We start from the raw sequence: 20,962 nt of genomic DNA, 5'->3' as shown, positions 1-20,962 counted from the left end.
CAGGAACACCTGTCTGAATTTTCCTGCTGCATATATACCCATGGGAAGAAACCAATATCTCTTAATATTTAATGGATTTTAAAATTATTTTTCTCCTTTTTCCCCACATCAAGCATGGGTGGCACGATACCGCCCGCTCCTCCTCGGTTTTCATCGGGAGAAAAAGTCAAGGTAAGATAGGGGTTTGCTATTTGGTGATCAGTGAATGCTGCTTTAGAAACATTTGTTTCTTTTTTCTTGCGGGATTTGACTCAGAACATAAAATTCATTTGGGGAAAATGTACTTGTCCTGAAATTTTCTGGTTTACTTTGATAACCAGATATTGGACCAGGACCTGTAAACTGATTTTGTATCATTTTTTGGTCCTCTATTATCAATAGTATTAGCTGAGTGCCCAGTAAAACATTTAGCATTCGATGAATCAATAAGGGTTGTATGTATATATGTTTGTACATATTTATTACTCTATTTATTTATTCATTTTACTTGTACATATCTATTCTATTTATTTTATTTCGTTAGTATGCTTGGTTTTGTTCTCTGTCTCCGCCTTCTAGACTGTGAGCCCACTGTTGGGTAGGGCCTGTCTCTATATGTTGCCAACTTGGACTTCCCAAGCGCTTAGTACAGTGCTCTGCACACAGTAAGCGCTCAATAAATACGATTGATTGATTTGACAATGAGAGCAAAATGTGTGTCCTTGACTGGTTACTTAGAGCTTTTAGAATAGGAGTCACTTTCATAAATAAAAGGACTCATTTCCTTAGATACAAATGTCGTAGTAGTATTAGTATTAAGCACTTATGGTGTGCATAGCACTGTACTAAGCACTGGGAGAGAAGACACAGCGTTTCTGTCCTTCAAATAATAATTCATTTTAGAAGAAATGATGACCACGTTTGAGAGAAATAGTGGTAACACTAATGATTTTGTTTGTCTTTTTGGTAGGAGGAGAAAAAGCCGGAGGAACAAGTTAAAGAAGAAGAGCCACAGAGTGAGGAAAGTGACCTAGGTGAGGTGGGGGTGGGTCATTCTTTGTTATTGCCAAACTGATCATGAAGATGTGAGGAGAGGAGTGTCTTATGTTGTATATCGTGGAAATCAATCAGTCAGTGGTATCTGTTGAGCGTTTACTATGTGCGCCTGGCAGAGAACAGTAAAACAGAATTTGCAGAAATGTTCCCTGCCCATGATGAGCTTGCGGTCTAGAGGGAGTGACAGACATTGATATGAATTTTATTCATTCATTCAGTCGTATTTATTGAGTGCTCACTGTGTGCAGAGCACTGTACTAAGCGCTTGGGAAGTACAAGTCGGCAACATATAGAGACGGTCCCTACCCAGCAACGGGCTCACAGTCTACAAGTCTAGATGGTGTATGTGAATAAATAAGTAATTTATAATACGTAATTTAAAGATATGTATATAAGTGCTGTGGGGTTGGCTGTGGAGTGAATATCAAATGTCCAGAGGTCACAGGTCCACGTACCTAGACAGCACAAAAGGAAGAGTGAGCGGGGGAAAAGAGGGCTTAATCTGGGAAGGCCTCTTGGAGGCTGTGACCTCAATAACGATTTGAAGGTGGAGAGAGTGGTGATTTGGCAAATAAGGAGGGAGAGGGCATTCCAGGCTAGGGGGAGGACATGGGAAAGGGGTTGGCGGTGAGATAGATGAGACTGGGGCACAGTGAGTGGAGTGTGCGGGCTGAGCTGGAGTAGGAGATTAGGTAGGGGAGCCGATTGAGTGCTTTAAAACCCAGAGTGGAAAGGGGTTAGATGGCCATATTGTTTTAAAAACTGTTTTTCCACTCAAATTCTTGCTTGTAGAAATTGATAATGAGGGCGTGATTGAACCAGACACCGATGATCCCCAAGAAATGGGCGATGAAAATGCAGAGGTAAGCACCAGGATTCTCTCTTTGCGGTCAGTAGTATTTAAGTGCCTGCTACGTGCAATAGTACCGTACTAAGCCCTTGGGAGAATATAGTAGAGTTATAAGATATGGTCTCTTTCCTTGGGAGCTTGCATTCTTGTCGGGAGCAGACACTAAATTATTTTCAACTAGCGGAGAAAGTAGGTAAAATAGATATATTTTACTCTGCTCATGACATGAGTGTCTCCTTTATAGACCTTAGCTGATACTGTGGAACCTCATGCATTGGTGGAATAAATACATGTTTCTTTTCTTGGAGATATGATACGTGGAGGAGAAAGGCTGTTTTCTTAAAGTAACAATGATAGAAGTACAGTTGAGAAGCATTCTGAGTTGGATTGAAAACTGAGTATCACGAATGTAGAAATTCCAGGCTAATAGATGTTGGGAATGCTTTGAGTTGTTAAATGATAGTACTAATGGAATTTCTATAGCACCTACCCTGTGTGACACATATTTGCCATGTGGGAAAATTACAAGAGGAGTAAGCATTGTGGCCTAGTGGATAGAGCACGACCTTGGGAGTCAGGAGGATCTGGGTTCTAATCCCTACCCTGCCACTTGTCTGCTGTGGGGCCTCAGGCCAGCCAATTAACTTTTCTGTGCCTCAGTTACCTCATCTGTAAAATGGGGATTAAGACTGTGAGTCCCATGTGGGCAATGGGACAGTGTCCAATCTGATTATCTTACATCTACCCTAGTGCTTAGTATAGTGCTTGGCACAGAGTAAGCGCTTAACAAATACTGTTTTTTTTTATAGAATAAAACAAAATTCCAGTCCCGGAGAGACTGGGAGTCTAACGGGAGGGCCCCAATTGCAGTAAAAACACAAACATATTAAAATATGTTGAAATTTTAGAGAACCACCATGCAGTAGTGGTAATAATAACAGTATTTATTAAGCATTCACTTTGTGTAGAGCATGGTACTAAGCACTGGGAAAGAATACTAAGGTGCGAATTAGATATGGCCCCGATCTTTCAGCAGACTCACAATCTAAAAGTAAATATTGCTTATTTACTGTCTTGGAACAGCTCATAAACAAGTTGTCTCCATTTTGATGGATGAGGGCCCTCCAGAGTAGAAGAGGGAGCTGATTTCCTGTGGTCACAGAGAAACTTTATGTTCTGATTCCTTTCTAATTTTGTGTTGAGGGATTGCTTGCCCTCCCCTGTCTCTCTCTACATAGATGGTAGAAGTAGGAGCGGTAGTGAGTTGACTTGTTTGAGTCTGGCTCTTAAGGAAGCTCCACTGATGACTTCTTTATCTGCCTTTTTCTGCTGGATTGATACTGAGCCTTCACTCTTCTTTGTTCTCTAGGTGACAGATGAGATGATGGATCAGGCCAATGAAAAGAAGGGCGCAGCCATTGATGCCTTAAATGCTGGTGAGTTGTTGACCGTGATAATAATAATAATAATAATGTTGGTATTTGTTAAGCGCTTACTATGTGCAAAGCACTGTTCTAAGCGCTGGGGAGAACACAAGGAGATGAGGTTGTCCCATGTGGGGCTCACAGTCTTAATCCCCATTTTACAGATGAGGGAACTCAGGCACAGAGAAGTGAAGTGACTTGCCCAAGGTCACACAGCAGACATGTGGGGGAGTCGGGATTCGAACCCATGACCTCTGACTCCAAAGCCCGTGCTCTTTCCACTGAGCCACGCTGCTCCTCCGTGACGCATTTCTATGGCGGTTTTAAGGTTCCGACCTCTAAGAGAGGACCACAAACCTCTGAAGGTGTGGAGAGTGTCATCCTAAAATACTGAAGGGCAGATAATAATAATAATAATAATAATAATAATAATAATGGCATTTATTAAGCGCTTACTATGTGCAAAGCATTGTTTTGAGCGTTGGGGAAGTTACAAGGGGATCAGGTTGTCCCACAGGGGGCTCACAGTCTTAATCCCAATTTTCCAGATGAGGTAACTGAGGCACAGAGAAGTGAAGTGACTTGCCCAAAGTCACACAGCTGGCAATTGGTGGTGCTGGGATTTGAACCCATGACCTCTGACTCCAAAGCCCGGGCTCTTTACACTGAGCTACGAGTTAAAAACGTGAGTCTGTATTGGTTGGCACGAATTGCAGAGATTATCTTCTAGTTGTAAAGCCCAGTTCTCCTTCAGATGAGTGGGAGCTATCTCCAAGGTAAGTTTTTTTTTTTTTTATAAGCAGTATAGGACCTGGGTTCTAATCTTGGTCTTCTAGTTGTATGCCATGTGACCATGGGCAAGTCACTTTTCTGGGCCTCAGTTCTCTTGTTCTCCCTCCTACTTTGACTGTGAGCCCCATTGGAGACAAGGGACTGCGTCCAACCTAATTCACTTGTATCTGCCCGAGCAGTTAGAACGGTGTTTGATACGGAGTAAGCAGTTAACAAATACCATAAAAAAAGGACTGAGTGTATTTAGAAATGGCTGCTACCATCTCGTTCCCTTTGCAAAAAGCAGTGCAAAAATACTGAATCCTCAGTGGCAGGAGCACTCCCTCTGCACATCCACCAAACTAGCTCTCTTCCTCCCTTCAAGGCCCTACTGAGAGCTCACCTCCTCCAGGAGGCCTTCCCACACTGAGCCCCCTCCTTCCTCTCCCCCTCTTCCCCCCCCCCCGCCTTACCTCTTTCCCTTCCCCACAGCACCTGTATAATATATGTTTGTACGGATTTATTACTCTATTTTACTTGTACATATTTATTCTATTTATTTTATTTTGTTAATATGTTTTGTTTTCTCTGTCTCCCCCTTCTAGACTGTGAGCCCACTGTTGGGTAGGGACCGTCTCTATATATTGCCAACTTGTACTTCCCAAGCGCTTAGTACAGTGCTCTGCACACAGTAAGCGCTCAATAAATACGATTGAATGAATGAATGAAGGAGCAGAAGGGGCGGTGGGCAGGCGCACCTGTCAGGCACCACAGGCCTCAATCCCTCAAACTTTGGGGGCCTAGGAGGGTATTTAGAGAAGCAGCGTGGCTCAGTGGAAAGAGCCTGGGCTTTGGAGTCAGAGGTCATGTGTTCGAATCCCAGCTCCGCCACAGGTCTGCCGTGTGACCTTGAGCAAGTCACTTAACTTCTCTGAGCCTCAGTTACCTCATCTGTAAAATGGGGATTAAGGCTGTGAGCCCCACGTGGGGCAACCTGATCACTTTGTATCCCCCCAAGCGCTTAGAACAGTGCTTTGCACATAGTAAGCGCTTAACAAATGCCAACATTATTATTATTATTTAGGCAGAAGCAGGACTTCCTCCTTGAGTTCACAAGACCTTCATTAAATCATTGGAGCTTGCCGTCCATACTGGTCTTCTCATGAGTTGTGCCTATTTTCATGATAATGATCCTCTAGGAGTCAGTTACCAATAATAGGTGGCTACATTCATTGTTCTATAAGGGCACAACTCAGCGATTGGTGCTCTTGGGGTCCCCAAGACTCCCATGATTTCAGCAAAGCCCTTAAAGATTCCATAGTTGATTGCTTTAGTGGTTGTAATAGGATTTCTCAATGCAGATACAGTGTTCCAGTAACTTGCAATTGGGAATAATTCTAATATGTATACTCTTCGGCTTCAGGATTGTGCTTGGGTTGTACAGGGTTCGGTGACTTTGGGCAAGTCACTTCACTTCTCTGTGCCTTAGTTACTTCATCTGTAAAATGGGGATGAAGACTGTGAGCCCCCCGCGGGACAACCTGATCACCCTGTAACCTCCCCAGTGCTTAGAACAGTGCTTTGCACATAGTAAGTGCTTAATTCCCAGACTGAGCCCCTTCCTTCCTCTCCCCCTCGTCCCCCTCTCCATCCCCCCATCTTACCTCCTTCCCTTCCCCACAGCACCTGTATATATGTATTTTTGTTTGTACATATTTATTACTCTATTTATTAATTTATTTTACTTGTACATATCTATCCTATTTATTTTATTTTGTTAGTATGTTTGGTTTTGTTCTCTGTCTCCCCCTTTTAGACTGTGAGCCCACTGTTGGGTAGGGACTGTCTCTATATGTTGCCAATTTGTACTTCCCAAGCGCTTAGTACAGTGCTCTGCACATAGTAAGCGCTCAATAAATGCGATTGATGATGATGATGATGATGATGACTTAGTTCTCTCTCTACTTTTGTGATCGTAAGGGTTCCTGCTAACCTATGCCTTGTTTCAGGGGAACTTCAGAAAGCCATTGACTTATTCACAGACGCCATCAAGCTGAATCCTCGGCTGGCCATTTTGTACGCCAAGAGAGCAAGGTGAGCCCCTCCACCCCCGCAAGTGACCCTCCTGGGCGTTCCCTTGCCTCGGGATCCCGTGTCCTACCGGCCAAATCGGACTTGCTTTTTATCCGTTTGCGTTGGCGTCTTTAATTTTAAACATTCGCTTCTCAGCAGGCCTAAGGATTTTGTTGTTTGAATTCCATGCTCCTTAACGGTCCATATGTGTTCTTCAGTGTCTTTGTGAAACTGCAGAGACCCAACGCTGCCATCAGAGACTGTGACCGGGCAATAGACATAAACCCTGATTCAGCACAGCCCTACAAGTGGAGAGGGAAAGCTCACAGGTAAAGAATGGGACCCTCCTTTCAGGAAGCAATACCATTTCATAGCGGTCGAAACTTGCTATCCATTCTCCCAAATCCGGAAAGCATCGTGTGCCTTCTGGGGAATCATTTGCTTGGGAAATGTATATATGTATATATGTTTGTAGATATTTATTACTCTATCTATCTATCTATCCATCTATCTATCTATCTATCTTATCTATCCATCTTATCTATTATTTATTTATTTATTTTTTATTTATTCATTCATTTATTTACTTATTTATTTTACTTGTACATATCTATTCTATTTATTTTATTTTGTCAATATGTGTGGTTTTGTTCTCTGTCTCCCCCTTCTAGACTGTGAGCCCACTGTTGGGTAGGGACCGTCTCTCTATGTTGCCAACTTGGACTTCCCAAGCGCTTAGTACAGTGCTCTGCACACAGTAAGCGCTCAATAAATATGATTGATTGATTGGAAAATGGCCTTTTTGGTCTTCTTGAGCTAATGGAGTGTAAGGCTCCTAATGTAGCTGTCATTGCATGACAATTTGAAGATTAAGGTTTATTTGCTTTCAAAATCTATTAATTGGAGGGATTTCATAGCTTCCATATTGAGCCTTTAAATCTCTCGCTCCTCTCTGCCATTCAGCTACAACTTTTGATCCTTTCTTACCCAGTATGAGTCTTTATTCCTACGGTCTTTCCTCTTCTCTCCCATATTAATGTCTCCCGATTCTCCGGGCTACTTATAAGCATACCTGAGTCTTCCAGTTAGGTTTAGTCTTCCGTTTCCTCGTTTCCTTTGGAGAAGCAGTGTGGCTCAGTGGAAAGAGCCCGGGCTTTGGAGTCAGAGGGCATGGGTTCAAATGCCGGCCCCGCCAATTGTCAGCTGTGTGACTTTACTTTTCTGGGCCTCAGTTACCTCATCTGTAAAATGGGGATGAAGACTGTGAGCCCCGCATGGGACAACCTGATCACCTTGTAACCTCCTCAGCACGTAGAACAGTGCTTTACACATAGTAAATATATGTATATATGTCTGTACATATTTATTACTCTATTTTTCTTGTACATATCTATTCTATTTTATTTTGTTAGTATGTTTGGTTTTGTTCTCTGTCTCCCCCTTCTAGACTGTGAGCCCACTGTTGGGTAGGGACTGTCTCTATATGTTGCCAGCTTGTACTTCCCAAGCGCTTAGTACAGTGCTCTGCACACAGGAAGCGCTCAATAAATACGATTGATTGATAGTAAGTGCTTAATAAATGCCATCATTATTATTTAGGTACTCAAAGAATATTTTCTACCTTTCTGTGGCTCCTCTTAATTTCTGCCTGTAACTCACGGTCCACTTCTGTTTCCTCCTCTTCAAGCTCCCTCCACGATTCTTTCTTGTTCATATGCAATAATCACCAGAAATGTACTTGTTCATATGCTGCTCTCAAGAACCTCCAGTGGTTGCCCATCCACCTCCGCGTCAAACAGAAACTCCTCGCCGCTGGCTTTAAAGCACTCGATCACCTTGTCCCCTCCTCCCTCACCTCATTACTCTCCTACTACAAGGAGGAAGCAGCGTGGCTCAGTGGGAAAGAGCCTGGGCTTCGGAGTCAGAGGTCATGGGTTCGAATCCTGGCTCCGCCACTTGTCAGCTGTGTGACTTTGGGCAAGTCAATCAATCAATCAATCATATTTATTGAGCGCTTACTATGTGCAGAGCACTGTACTAAGCGCTTGGGAAGTACAGATTGGCATCACATAGAGACAGTCCCTACCCAACAGTGGGCTCACAGTCTAAAAGGGGGAGACAGAGAACAGAACCAAACATACCAACAAAATAAAATAAGTAGGATAGAAATGCACAAGTAAAATAAATAAATAAATAAATAAATAAATAGAGTAATAAATATGTACAACCATATATACATATATACAGGTGCTGTGGGGAAGGGAAGGAGGTAAGACGGGGGGATGGAGAGGGGGACGAGGGGGAGAGGAAAGAAGGGGCTCAGTCTGGGAAGGCCTCCTGGAGGAGGTGAGCTCTCAGCAGGGCCTTGAAGGGAGGAAGAGAGCTAGCTTGGCGGAGGGGCAGAGGGAGGGCATTCCAGGCCCGGGGGATGACGTGGGCTGGGGGTCGATGGCGGGACAGGCGAGAGCGAGGTACAGTGAGGAGATTAGTGGTGGAGGAGCGGAGGGTGCGGGCTGGGCAGTAGAAGGAGAGGGCTGGGCAGTAGAAGGAGAGAAGTAGAAGTAGAAGTAGAAGTCACTTCTCTGTGCCTCAGTTCCCTCATCTGTAAAATGGGGATGAAGACTGTGAGCCCCACGTGGGACAACCTCATCACCTTGTATCCCCCCAGCGCTTAGAACAGTGCTTTGCACATAGTAAGCGCTTAATAAATGCCATCATTATTATTATTATTATTATTACAACAACCCAGCCCACGTTTCACTCCTCAAATTCCAACCTACTCAATGTCCCTCAGTCTCGTCTGTCACCGCTGACCCTCGCCCACGTCCTGCCTCCGGCCCGGAACGCCTTCTGTCTTCAAATCCGACAGACAGCTACTCTCCCCGTCTTCACAGCCTTATTGAAGGCACATCTCCAAAAGGCCTTCCCTGATGGAGCCCTTATTTCCTCTTTTCCCACTCTCTCTGCTTCACCCAGCCCACAGCGCTTATGTACTTAGCCGTAATTTATTTGTTCGTATTAATGTCTGTCTTTCCCTGTTTGGTTTTGTTCTCTGTCTCCCCCTTTTAGACTGTGAGCCCACTGTTGGGTAGGGACTGTCTCTATGTGTTGCCAATTTGTACTTCCGAAGCGCTTAGTACAGTGCTCTGCACATAGTAAGCGCTCAATAAATACGATTGATTGATTTCCCTCTAGACTGTAAGCTCGTTGTAGGAAGGGGTTGTCTACTATATTATACTCTCCCGCGCACTTAGTACAGTGCTCTGCACATAGTGAGCGCTTGATAAATACAATTAATTGATTGAAATGACCATAGGAAACTCCTTGTTCAACTGACCCATCTTCATCTTGGTCCTCCTTAATCTCTCTGCTTTGATGTGGTTTACTGCCTCTGCCAGATACTTTCTGACCTTGGTTTCCAGAGACCTTGTTCTCTCCTCCTGAGAGCTCACCTCCTCCAAGAGGCCTTCCCAGGCTGAGCCCCCTCTTTCCTCTCCCCCTCCCCATCTCCCCTGCCCTACCTCCTTCCCCTCCCCACAGCACCTGTGTATATTTTTGTACAGATTTATTACTCTATTTATTTTACTTGTACATATTTACTATTCTGTTTATTTTGTTAATGATGTGCATCTAGCTTTACTTCTATTTATTCTGATGACACCCATCTGTGTGTTTTGTTGTCTGTCTCCCCCTTCTAGACCGTGAGCCCGTTGTTGGGTAGGGACCGTCTCTATATGCTGCCAATTTGTACTTCCCAAGTGCGTAGTACAGTGCTCTGCACACAGTAAGCGCTCAGTAAATACGATTGAATGAATGAATGATTTCCCAGTCACATTTATTGTTGTCTTTGTTACCTTTCCTCTTCCACTAAAATGTAGTAGTCCTTACAAGCCTTGTTCAGGTATTAACTCCTTTGGGAATTTGTTCATTCAATCGTATTTATTGAGCGCTTACTGTGCAGAGCACTGTACTAAGTGCTTGGGAAATACAAGTTGGCAACATATAGAGATGGTCCCTACCCAACAACGGGCTCACAGTCTAGAAAGGGGAGAGTGTTCCAAAGGTAATTTTAGATGTATTACTTCACCATAAATTTCTCTCCTAAACTTTTATTTCATCCTGTAGACTATAAAGTAGGGACCAAAACTCTGTTCTGTTGTACTCTCCCAAGTGCTTAGTACAGTGCTATGTACTGGAAGTGCTCAGTATATGTGACCGATGGTCCTGCTTGCTGGGCACCTCTTTCTGAATAGTCTGAAATCTCCTTAAGTACAACCTGCCAAAATGGGAACCCCATCTACTCTCCTGAGCCCCTCTTTCCTTTCCTCAATGTCTTGTTCATGTGATTAATAATAATAATAATAATGGCATTTATTAAGCGCTTACTATGTGCAAAGCACTGTTTAGTACCACATGTTTCTTGGAGCCATTTTTGACACATCATCAGCCCACATTCCTCATTTTCTCTATTAGTGGCTTCTGTGTTCTCTGTTGTGGGCATCTTTCTTTTCCCCTCACACCCCAATCGAAGTTCAAAAAAGAGCAAAAAGTGCTACTCATTATCACGGACGAACCCCAAAAGGGATTCAACTTCCATTAGGTTGGCCGACCATTTAGTCAGGTAGGAAAGACCCAGTACAGCATTTCATCCTCCCTTTAGACTGTAAGCTCACTGAGGGTAGGGAACGTGTCTACCAACGTGGTTGATTTGTACCTTTCCAAATTCTTAAGCACTCAAAAAATACTTTTGATTGATTCCTCCGTTGTCTATATACCCAAGATGCTGAATCAGCCAATCAATCGTATTTATTGAGCACTTACTCTGTGCAGAGCATTGTAGTAAGCGCTTGGGAAGTCCAAGTTGGCAACATATAGAGACAGTCCCTACCCAACAGTGGGCTCACAGTCTAAAAGGGGGAGACAGAGAACAAAACCAAACATACTAACAAAATAAAATAGAATAGATATGTACAAGTAAAATAAATAGAGTAATATTAATAAATAGAGTAATAACCGAGAGGTGGTTTTGCTTTTGTTATGGCGCCGCATGGATTAGAAAACTACTCAGACTTTGAATTTTGCTGCTCTCCTCCTTCGTCCTCCTCCCTCCCTGCAACTTTTGGATCTCAGAGAGGAAAAAGTGGAGTCCCAGGACTAAGCCTTAGTCCATAAAAGCATTTCTTAAGGACTAACTTGACCGGTTTTTTTTTGCTGAGGACCGTATAATAATAATAACAATGATAATGGCATGTATTAAGCGCTTACTATGTACAAAGCACTGTTCTAAGCGTATACTTTTCTGACCGTAGCAGGAGGGAAGGTGGGAACGTCTACAAATGTTCATTCTTGCCTAATCTATTCCAGACTCCTAGGCCACTGGGAGGAAGCAGCTCATGACCTTGCCATGGCTTGTAAACTGGACTATGACGAAGATGCCAGTACCATGTTGAAAGAAGTTCAGCCGAGGGTAAGTTGAAATTGAAACAATCAATCAGTCAATCGTATTTATTGAGCGCTTACTGTGTGCAGAGCACTGTACTAAGCGCTTGGGAAGTACAAGTTGGCAACATGTAGAGACAGTCCCTACCCAACAGTGGGCTCACAGTCTAAAAGGGGGAAACAGTGGAAAATAAGTGCTTGATTTTACCGTCCATCGACTGGAGGGCAGTTTAGGTTTTTCTCTGACTTCTTTACTCACTCAGTGGTGGTTTTTGAGCACTTACCAAGTGCAGCACACTCTACTAAGCCCTTGGGAGAGCATTGGCAGACTCGTTCCCTGCCCACCGTGAGCCTACAGCCTGGAGGGGGAGACAGATATTTAATATTAATTATAATATATAATTTAAAGATGTGTGCATCTACTCCCGAGTGAGAGCCTTTCTTCTAGAACCTGAAGAAACGCAACACTTAAGGGAGTGTTCACTTCACTTCTCTGGGCCTCAGTTCCCTCATCTGTAAAATGGGGATTAAGACTGTGAGCCCCCCCGGGACAATGTGATCACCTTCTAACCTCCCCAGCGCTTAGATGTCTCTGGGAATCAACCAAAGGCCATCGTGACTGGAAAAAATGGCAGACAATACTAGAAGGGACAAATTGTAATGCCCGAAGCCTTATCCTGGAGGGGGAGACAGATAGTTAATATAAATAATTTATAATATATAATTTAAAGATGTGTGCATCTACTCCCGAGTGAGAGCCTTTCTTCTAGAACCTGAAGAAACACAACACTTAAGGGATTGTTCACTTCACTTCTCGGGGCCTCAGTTCCCTCATCTATAAAATGGGGATTAAGAATGTGACCCCCCCTTGGGACAATCTGATCACCTTCTAACCTCCCCAGCACTTAGACGTCTCTGGGAATCAACCAAAGGCCATCGTGGCTGAAAAAATGGAAGACAGTACTAGAAGGGACGAATTGTAATGCCTGAAGCGTTATCCTGGAGGGGGAGACAGATATTTAATATAAATAATTTATAATATATCATTTAAAGATGTGTGCATCTACTCCCGAGTGAGAGACTTTCTTCTAGAACCTGAAGGAACGCAACACTTAAGGGAGTGTTCACTTCACTTCTCTGGGCCTCAGTTCCCTCATCTGTAAAATGGGGATTAAGACTGTGACACCCCCCCCCCCCCCCCCCTTGGGACAATCTGATCACCTTCTAACCTCCCCAGCGCTTAGATGTCTCTGGGAATCAACCAAAGGCCATTGTGGCTGAAAAAATGGAAGGCAGTACTAGAAGGGACGAATTGTAATGCCTGAAGCATTAGCCTGGAGGGGGAGACAGATATTTAATATAAATAATTTATAATATATAATTTAAAGATGTGTGCATCTACTCCCGAGTGAGAGACTTTCTACTAGAACCTGAAGAAATTCAACACTTAAGGGAGTGTTCACTTCTCGGGGCCTCAGTTCCCTCATCTGTAAAATGGGGATTAAGACTGTGAGCCCCCCGCGGGACAGTCTGATCACCTTCTAACTCCCCAGCGCTTAGATGTCTCTGGGAATCAACCAAAGGCCATCGTGGCTGAAAAAATGGAAGGCAGTACTAGAAGGGACGAATTGTAATGCCTGAAGCGTTAGCCTGGAGGGGGAGACAGACATTTAATATAAATAATTTATAATATATAATTTAGAGATGTGTGCATCTACTCCCGAGTGAGAGACTTTCTTCTAGAACCTGAAGAAACGCAACACTTAAGGGAGTGTTCACTTCACTTCTCTGGGCCTCAGTTCCCTCACCTGTAAAATGGGGATTAAGACTGTGACACCCCCCCCCCCCCCCCCCCCTTGGGACAATCTGATCACCTTCTAACCTCCCCAGCGCTTAGATGTCTCTGGGAATCAACCAAAGGCCATTGTGGCTGAAAAAATGGAAGGCAGTACTAGAAGGGACGAATTGTAATGCCTGAAGCATTAGCCTGGAGGGGGAGACAGATATTTAATATAAATAATTTATAATATATAATTTAAAGATGTGTGCATCTACTCCCGAGTGAGAGACTTTCTACTAGAACCTGAAGAAATTCAACACTTAAGGGAGTGTTCACCTAACTTCTCTGGGCCTCTCAGTTCACTCATCTGTAAAATGGGGATTAAGACTGTGAGCCCCCTGTGGGATAATCTGATCACCTTCTAATCTCCCCGACGCTTAGAACATTGCTTTGCACATAGTAAGCACTTAGTAAATGCCATCATTATTATTATTATTATTATAACACCAAAATTGGCAATGGCAATTGAGGGTGCATTAATCCTCTCATATGGCATGTTCCCATTCACCATTTTTCTCTCCCCTTACCTTGTCTTTGTTTTCTGAAGCAACAAGTAAACCCTTGCCCTCTGGATTCTAACACCCCTTGTTAAATGACAATAAGCCATTGATTAGTTTGTTAAATCAGGCTACTTTTATTGCCACGTTTTGAGCAGCCTGAATTAGACACCTCATTTTTTTCTAATTAAGTATGTTCAGATATTCCTGTAAAAGACTGGAATGAATGAGACCAAACTTGCTAGAGACAGTGTTTGTACTCACCATTCTACCTTTGGTGAAGAATACGCTTCTGTCTCCATTCCACCAGGCCCAAAAGATTGCTGAACACCGGAGGAAATATGAGCGAAAACGTGAGGAGCGAGAAGTCAAAGAGAGGCTAGAACGAGTGAAGAAGGCCAGGGAGGAACATGAGAGAGCCCAGAGGGTAAGTTCTCCACAGAAAACCCGTGAAGGCAATGTAGAGAACTGAATGCTAAGGTCAGGAGAGGTGGGTTCTTTTCCTGGTGTTCCCCACTTCTCCCTTCTTATCTCCCCCGCCCATCCCAAACCCCATTTCAGGAAGCTCTATTGCACTTTGTCAATGATAGGAGCCAGAGGGTTGGTCGCCCTTCCTGAATTAAACAAAATGCTCACAGACAAGGTTATTCCAAGCATGCCTGCAGAGATCAGATGGTTCTTACTTCAGAGTGAAAGTTAATTTCATTTTCATGGTTTTTGTTTTTCCCCTGGAGCAGTTTTGTTTGCACCTAAGGCACCAAAACTTCCTTTCAGGCATACAGTTTAAAACCTGGGCAGCTTAACAATCTCAGAGTATTAGGGGTCTAATTATCTTGCTCCATAGTTCACCAGAGGACCCTACTGCCTTAAAGCAAGGCTCATTCATTCATTCAATCCTATTTATTGAGCACTTACTGTGTGCAGAGCACTGTACTAAGCGCTTGGGAAGTACAAGTTGGCAACATATAGAGACGGTCCCTACCCAACAGCGGGCTTACAGTCTAGAAGGTTGAAAGCTGTGATCAGGGAGAGCAGTTGTTCCTCACTGTAACTCTGCCGTGACCGCTACCAAAAATGGCTATTGTGTGCTTTGTAAGAACATTATAGCAGGTTGAGAGTTCACCGCTTCAGGTGCCCCTATTCCTTCTCTGCTCACCAATGTCTCTGGGAATCAACCAAAGGCCGTCGTGGCTGAAAAAATGGAAGACAGTACTAGAAGGGACGAATTGTAATGCCTGAAGCCTTAGGGAGTGTGGCAGTACTAAAAAGGCAATTCTGGTTTTTGGACACTCAAAAACGGGGGAAGTTGCAGAACTCATTTCAAGCAAATATAGAGCAGTACAATGAAGCAGGAGTTGTTTTGAATTTCAGCCATCCAGTGGATGGGTTAGCCAAGTCAAGTAGGACTGGCCTACCTGGCGTAAGGTGGCCAGATCATCATCATCATCAATCGTATTTATTGAGCGCTTACTATGTGCAGAGCACTGTACTAAGCGCTTGGGAAGTACAGATTGGCAACAACTAGAGACAGTCCCTACCCAACAGTGGGCTCAACAGTCTAAAAGGGGGAGACAGAGAACAAAACCAAACATACTAGCAAAATAAAATAAATAGAATAGATATCTACAAGTAAAATAAATAAATAGAGTAAAAAATATGTACAAACATATATACATATAGAGACGGGCCCTACCCCACAGTGGGCTCACAGTCTAGAAGAGGGAGACAGACAACAAAACGAAACACAGTAACAAAGTAAAATAAATAGAATAGATATGTACAAGTAAAAAAAATAAATAGAGTAATAACTCTGCGCAAACATATCTACATATATACAGGTGCTGTGGGGATCCTTAGACAGGAGAGAGGGAAGGCTGACTGGAAAGTCCCTGAAGCCTCTTGTTAGCTCTGGACCTAGTAGGGGGCTTAGTCAAGCGCTTAGTACAGTGCTCTGCACACAGTACGCGCTCAATAAATACAATTGATTGATTAGGGGGCGTGGGCGCGTTTCCAATTATTTCCTCCGCAGGCCAGACCAGATTCTCTCCCGCCCATTTACCTGATTAGCGTATATCCAGTTTATCGATCCTAGTTATTTTTCTGACTCCCTGACAGAGCCTTGGTAATTTGGATAATCTGTATTCTTCCGTAATCCCTAATGTGAGTTGTCTAGATTTACATTTCAACTCAAAACAGCCCAGTCCTAAAAACGGGGTTGCCGTTTGTTTTCTGAAGTGCTACATTAATTTTTGACCTATGTTCTTGTATCGTTCTGTACTCCTCACCCCCAATAAAATACTGTCTTTGATATGTGTTGTCACAGGGCTTGGGGGTTTTCTGGGAACAAAATATTATGAAAGGGATGTGTGTGGAAAGGAGGGAAGGGGCTATGATTCCCCCATGATATCAGTAAATATTGATGGATTGATTAACTTTGGAATGATGAACTTACTCTCCCCTAAAAGGAGGAAGAAGCCCGGAGACAGGCAGGAGCTCAGTTTGGCAGTTTCCCAGGTACCTCCTTTTGAAAAAATTGGGATGGGCATATGGGTGGTCGGAGTGAGTGTGGCATTTTCTTTTCTGTTAAGCCACAGCAGGAGGAGAAGACCGAGCTCTTGAGAATTGTATCGTTTCTCTGGTAAATGCCCTGAGAGCTTGAGTCCATATTTATGTGCTCAGGTCAGGTCTGGTCTGTTCAGGTCATTGTCAGGACTGACAATGGCTCAGGTCTTCATACTTTGAGCAAAGAATGATAAGAAACGGGTAAGCTGATAGCTAGGAGATATGGGACCTTTCACCCTGTGGTATTCTCCTAATTACAAATTGGTGGTGCTGATGATTAGTGAAGAAAACTTTTGAACTGCTTATTACTCCTCTCACGGCACTATTACCCTGAAGCCATCTCTTCTGTAAGTAGTGGTGGAAAGGTGGAAACGGTAGTGTTGCGAACCACTGTAATGTGAGCTAAGCATAACCTTTGAGCAATTGAGAATTCACTTTATCCTGGGAGGGAAGAAAAGTTCAAACTGACAAAGGACTGCTATTTGAGGCCGCCAAATTAGTCGGTGAATTTTCAGTAGTTGTCCTAAAATGAAGGTAAAGGTTTTGGGCCATATAAAGTAAAGGTATTGCTATGATCCGGTTTTAGAATTATTTAGGAAATCCTGGATTGGGGGGAAATGAGTAACCACGTCAGAATAGTCTGTTTTACGGGAATGAGGGTCTTCTAGACTGGATAAAGAGCCTATCATTCTGGTTTTGCTGTCCCTTTTGGGAAGACTCACATAGCCTCCACTGACTTTTCGGTAGTAGGGTTGTTGAAAACTGAGTATCTGGAAGCGATAAGCAGACGATGAGCTACGCTACCTGTGCTTTTGTCTCTTCCTTACAGGTGGCTTCCCTGGAGGAATGCCTGGCGGCATGCCTGGAATGGCAGGAGGCATGCCAGGAATGGCAGGAATGCCCGGGCTGAATGAAATTCTTAGTGACCCAGAAGTTCTCGCAGCCATGCAGGTAAGACTCGAAATAACCCAGTGTGGCTGTGTTAACCCGTGGCATTTACTGAGCACCCTACTGAGTGCTCAAACCAGTTAGATTTACTGAGCGCTTTCTCTTGTCAGAGCATTGTACTAAGCGCCTGAGAGAGTACCAAAGTTAGGAAACTGGGTCCCTGCCCTCAAGGAGTATACAAAGATACGTACATAAGTACTGTATGGTGGGGGTGGAGTCTTAGAGTCCTGGAATTCCAGAAGGGAAGGAAATCAATCGGCTGGGGAGATTGGAGGCAAATTCAAGAAAGATCTCTTGGAGAAGGTGTGATTTAAAAAAATTTTTTTTTTTTAAGAAGGGCTTTGAAAATGGGGAGGGGAGTGAGTGATCTGCCAGCTGTGAATGGGGAGGGAGTTCTTGGCAGGAGGGAAGACGAGAGACAGAGAAGAGAATGAGGCACAGAAGCAGACCCATCCCAGTTGGGTGTAAGCTCATACGTACATGAATGCTGAGGGTTGGAATAAAATATTAAAAATCATTAAGGTGGGTACTTGTGAATACATGTACATTTCATTCTGATATTTCAGCCTAACGTACTGGTTTGACTTCCCATTTGATGCTTTTTCATCCTCCTGCTCCTAATTTATGAAAAAATGTTGTGTCTGCCTTCCATTAGGATGTAAGCATCTTATGGGCAGAAAACTGACCACAATAATAAAGTGTTGTGCTCAGTATGTTCATTCATTGATTCAATTGTATTTATTGAGCACTTACTGTGTGCAGAGCACTGTACTAAGCGCTTGGGAAGTACAAGTTGGCAACATATAGAGACGGTCCCTACCCAACAGCGGACTGAGGCTAGAAGGGGGAGACAGACAACAAAACAAAACATGCAGACAGGTGTCAAGTCGTCAGAACAAAGGGAATTAAAGCTAGATGCACATGATTAACAAAATAAATAGAATAGTAAATACGTACAAGTAAAATAGAGTAATAAATCTGCGCAAACATACATACAGGTGCGGTGGGGAGGGGAAGGAGGTAAGGCGGGGGGATGGGGGGAGAGGAAAAAGGGGCTCAGTCTGTTCAGTAAGTACTATTACAACAACTCTGAGCAGAAACTTGGGAAAGGATTATAGAAATTTAGAACGTAGTTATTCAAATTAAAATTAGACGAAGATCCCCAGGTCTCTTCCTGCCTTACCGTCCTCACGTGACAGTTGCACTTAGTTTACAAAATCCTACCTCCAGATGATGCAGTCATAGGATCTTGGAACAAGTAGATCGATCTCGGAACCAGTCGGTGCCTTTTCTGAGTGTAAATTAAAAAAGTGTTTTGAAAATGTTTGCTTTACAGGATCCCGAAGTTATGGTGGCTTTCCAGGATGTGGCCCAGAACCCGGCAAACATGTCAAAATATCAGAACAACCCCAAGGTCATGAATCTGATCAGCAAATTGTCAGCCAAATTTGGAGGTCAACCATAATTCCCTTTTTAATTGTCTTTATGGAAGGAAAAAAAATACCCAGATCACTTAATGGACATCGCAATAACACCAACCAATGTACCTCTGACCTTCTCATGAAGAAAGCTGGGGTCTGAAGACAATCCCTACCCCCCCTCCTTCCAATGCAACAGAAATTTTGGTTTTTCCATTTGTGTATTCAAATAACGTTTTCCTACAAGGAAGCACAAATTCAGGCTATTCTCATTAAAGGGTATGGTAGCATTTTTAAAAGCTCCGAATATGAACAGCTTGAAGCATCTAGTTCGCTCTGTAGACTTTTCTGCATTAAAACGATCATTCTGGCTTTTGTCATTAGCTGAATTGTGGAATGAGGAAGAAACTGGGATATTTTTTGAAACCAGCCAAAAAAGGAAAAATTTGTCTAGTTAAAAATATTGCTCCCTTTTCTTAAAGTTTGAAGTGGGTGGTTTGCCAGTTGGGCTGTTGAATTTGTCTTGAAACGTTAAAGGGGCCCCCCCAAATCAAGAGCGCTTGATTTTGCTGGCAAAACCTAGTGGGACCATCAGAGTTAATAGTAACTATGGCAACTGGAACGATTGACAAGGGCTCCAGCAGTTTTATTGAGTTTAAAGTACCACAGTTACTGCATCAGACAGTTGGGATTAAAGCTGGGAGCCACCAAACCCACGTGTGTGCTTGCACCTCAATGCCAGGCATGGTGATTGCAAATGCTACAGTGGGGTTGAATTCTCACTGGGTAATCCTGGCACTATTTTGGTCTGGCATAATGCTTTGTGTTGTCTCTGTGAGGAGAAAGGAGGGTCCTTTCCTTTTGGCATCGTGCTCATTTCCTCTTCCGGCCGCCGCCATCTGGTTCCACATCGATTTGGTGGCTTTTCTGTATCATTTGTGCTTTGTGACGAGTGAAGGAAAGCCTTTTCTTGTTGCCGTCACCAACACTGCTATTTTCTGTAACCTCAATTATGCAAGCAAACTGAATACAGGGGTTAATGTTCCACGCAACACAAGCTCTTAATAGGTTTCTGATTTAGCCAAGGGATTTTCATTTACGTGCAAAAGAATCCTGATTTTAAGTTTCCTGAATCTCCTTGTAAACCAAGGAGACTCGTTTGGGGCTGGGAATTCCCCAGTCTTCCATCCATACATTAATTGATTTAAACGTTATTTTAAAAAATGATGAACTCATCTTTACATTTTGGGAGAGGAGGGCATGAGGAGTGGATTAATATATGCATATGTATGTATATGCAGAGATAAAGCATGCTTTTTCAACCTTTTATAAGTATAGCATGTGTTCAAGTGCATTGTGTTCTTTAACTCTGAGGACTGGCTGCATCTGACTTCTGTATTTAGCTTAACTAAGCGTTAGCTCCTACTTAAACAACTGAAAGCTTGTCACAAATGGATCTTGGTAAACCTTTGTTTCTTTGGAAAATGCTATGTTGTGGGATCTTAATCTTACGTTAGGTAAAATTCGTGTCATTTAAACATAGAATTCATTCTCTGTGTGTTTTAAGAATTCAACATCACACAAATCAAAAATGCTTTTTCTTTTCCTAAAGTCCCTAAAAAGTGGCGGAAAATGTGAAAGGGTTTGTTTTTTTTTTGCTAAAAAATATATAGTTATCAAATATTTCTAGATGCCTTTAAAAATAAAGTCTGGTTTTCAATTTGGAATTTAGGATTGTCCCTTCTTAACTGGATTGGTCTTTTTGGATTTTAGTTCAGGGATATAAAATTCAGGATTTAACAGTAATTTTCAAGATTTTTTTTTTTCCATGACTCAGAATTTAAAAAAAGCTTTTTGAGTGGCTCCAAGTTTCTGCGGATACAAGATGACACAAACATACAGGCTTTAACTTGAAAAGATATTAAACTGATGTTACCTGGAAAAAAAAATTCCAGGAGGTAAACACACTTGGCATTTTTGTCTTAATCCTGGGGGCAACCTGGTGTTTGAAAAACCTGGATTTTAAAAGACGTATGTGTTGGGGTTTAAATGGAATTAAAAGTTAAACACTAAAATTTTCCTGCTAATATATTTTCAAGGAACTC

At 43.0% G+C, this 20,962-nt stretch overlaps 1 protein-coding gene across 1 annotated transcript in view; it reads left to right on the top strand.

Moving 5' to 3' along the window:
• ST13 (ST13 Hsp70 interacting protein) overlaps positions 1-20,962 on the top strand; it is a 40,143-nt gene extending 19,181 nt beyond the window's left edge. The window contains exons 2-12 of the mRNA XM_038756201.1: positions 114-171; positions 950-1,013; positions 1,828-1,898; positions 3,255-3,321; positions 6,090-6,174; positions 6,372-6,482; positions 11,518-11,620; positions 14,240-14,356; positions 16,395-16,443; positions 17,321-17,442; positions 18,776-20,962. Of these exons, the coding sequence (XP_038612129.1) occupies positions 114-171; positions 950-1,013; positions 1,828-1,898; positions 3,255-3,321; positions 6,090-6,174; positions 6,372-6,482; positions 11,518-11,620; positions 14,240-14,356; positions 16,395-16,443; positions 17,321-17,442; positions 18,776-18,904 (976 nt within the window). The 3' untranslated portion in view covers positions 18,905-20,962. The remainder of the gene's footprint in view (positions 1-113; positions 172-949; positions 1,014-1,827; positions 1,899-3,254; positions 3,322-6,089; positions 6,175-6,371; positions 6,483-11,517; positions 11,621-14,239; positions 14,357-16,394; positions 16,444-17,320; positions 17,443-18,775) is intronic.

Source organism: Tachyglossus aculeatus, chromosome 14 (assembly GCF_015852505.1).
Source record: "Tachyglossus aculeatus isolate mTacAcu1 chromosome 14, mTacAcu1.pri, whole genome shotgun sequence".
In the NCBI taxonomy this organism is placed as follows: domain Eukaryota; kingdom Metazoa; phylum Chordata; class Mammalia; order Monotremata; family Tachyglossidae; genus Tachyglossus; species Tachyglossus aculeatus.
The sequence above is the reverse complement of the archived record's forward strand: the minus strand, read 5'-3'. Positions and strand labels throughout refer to the sequence as shown.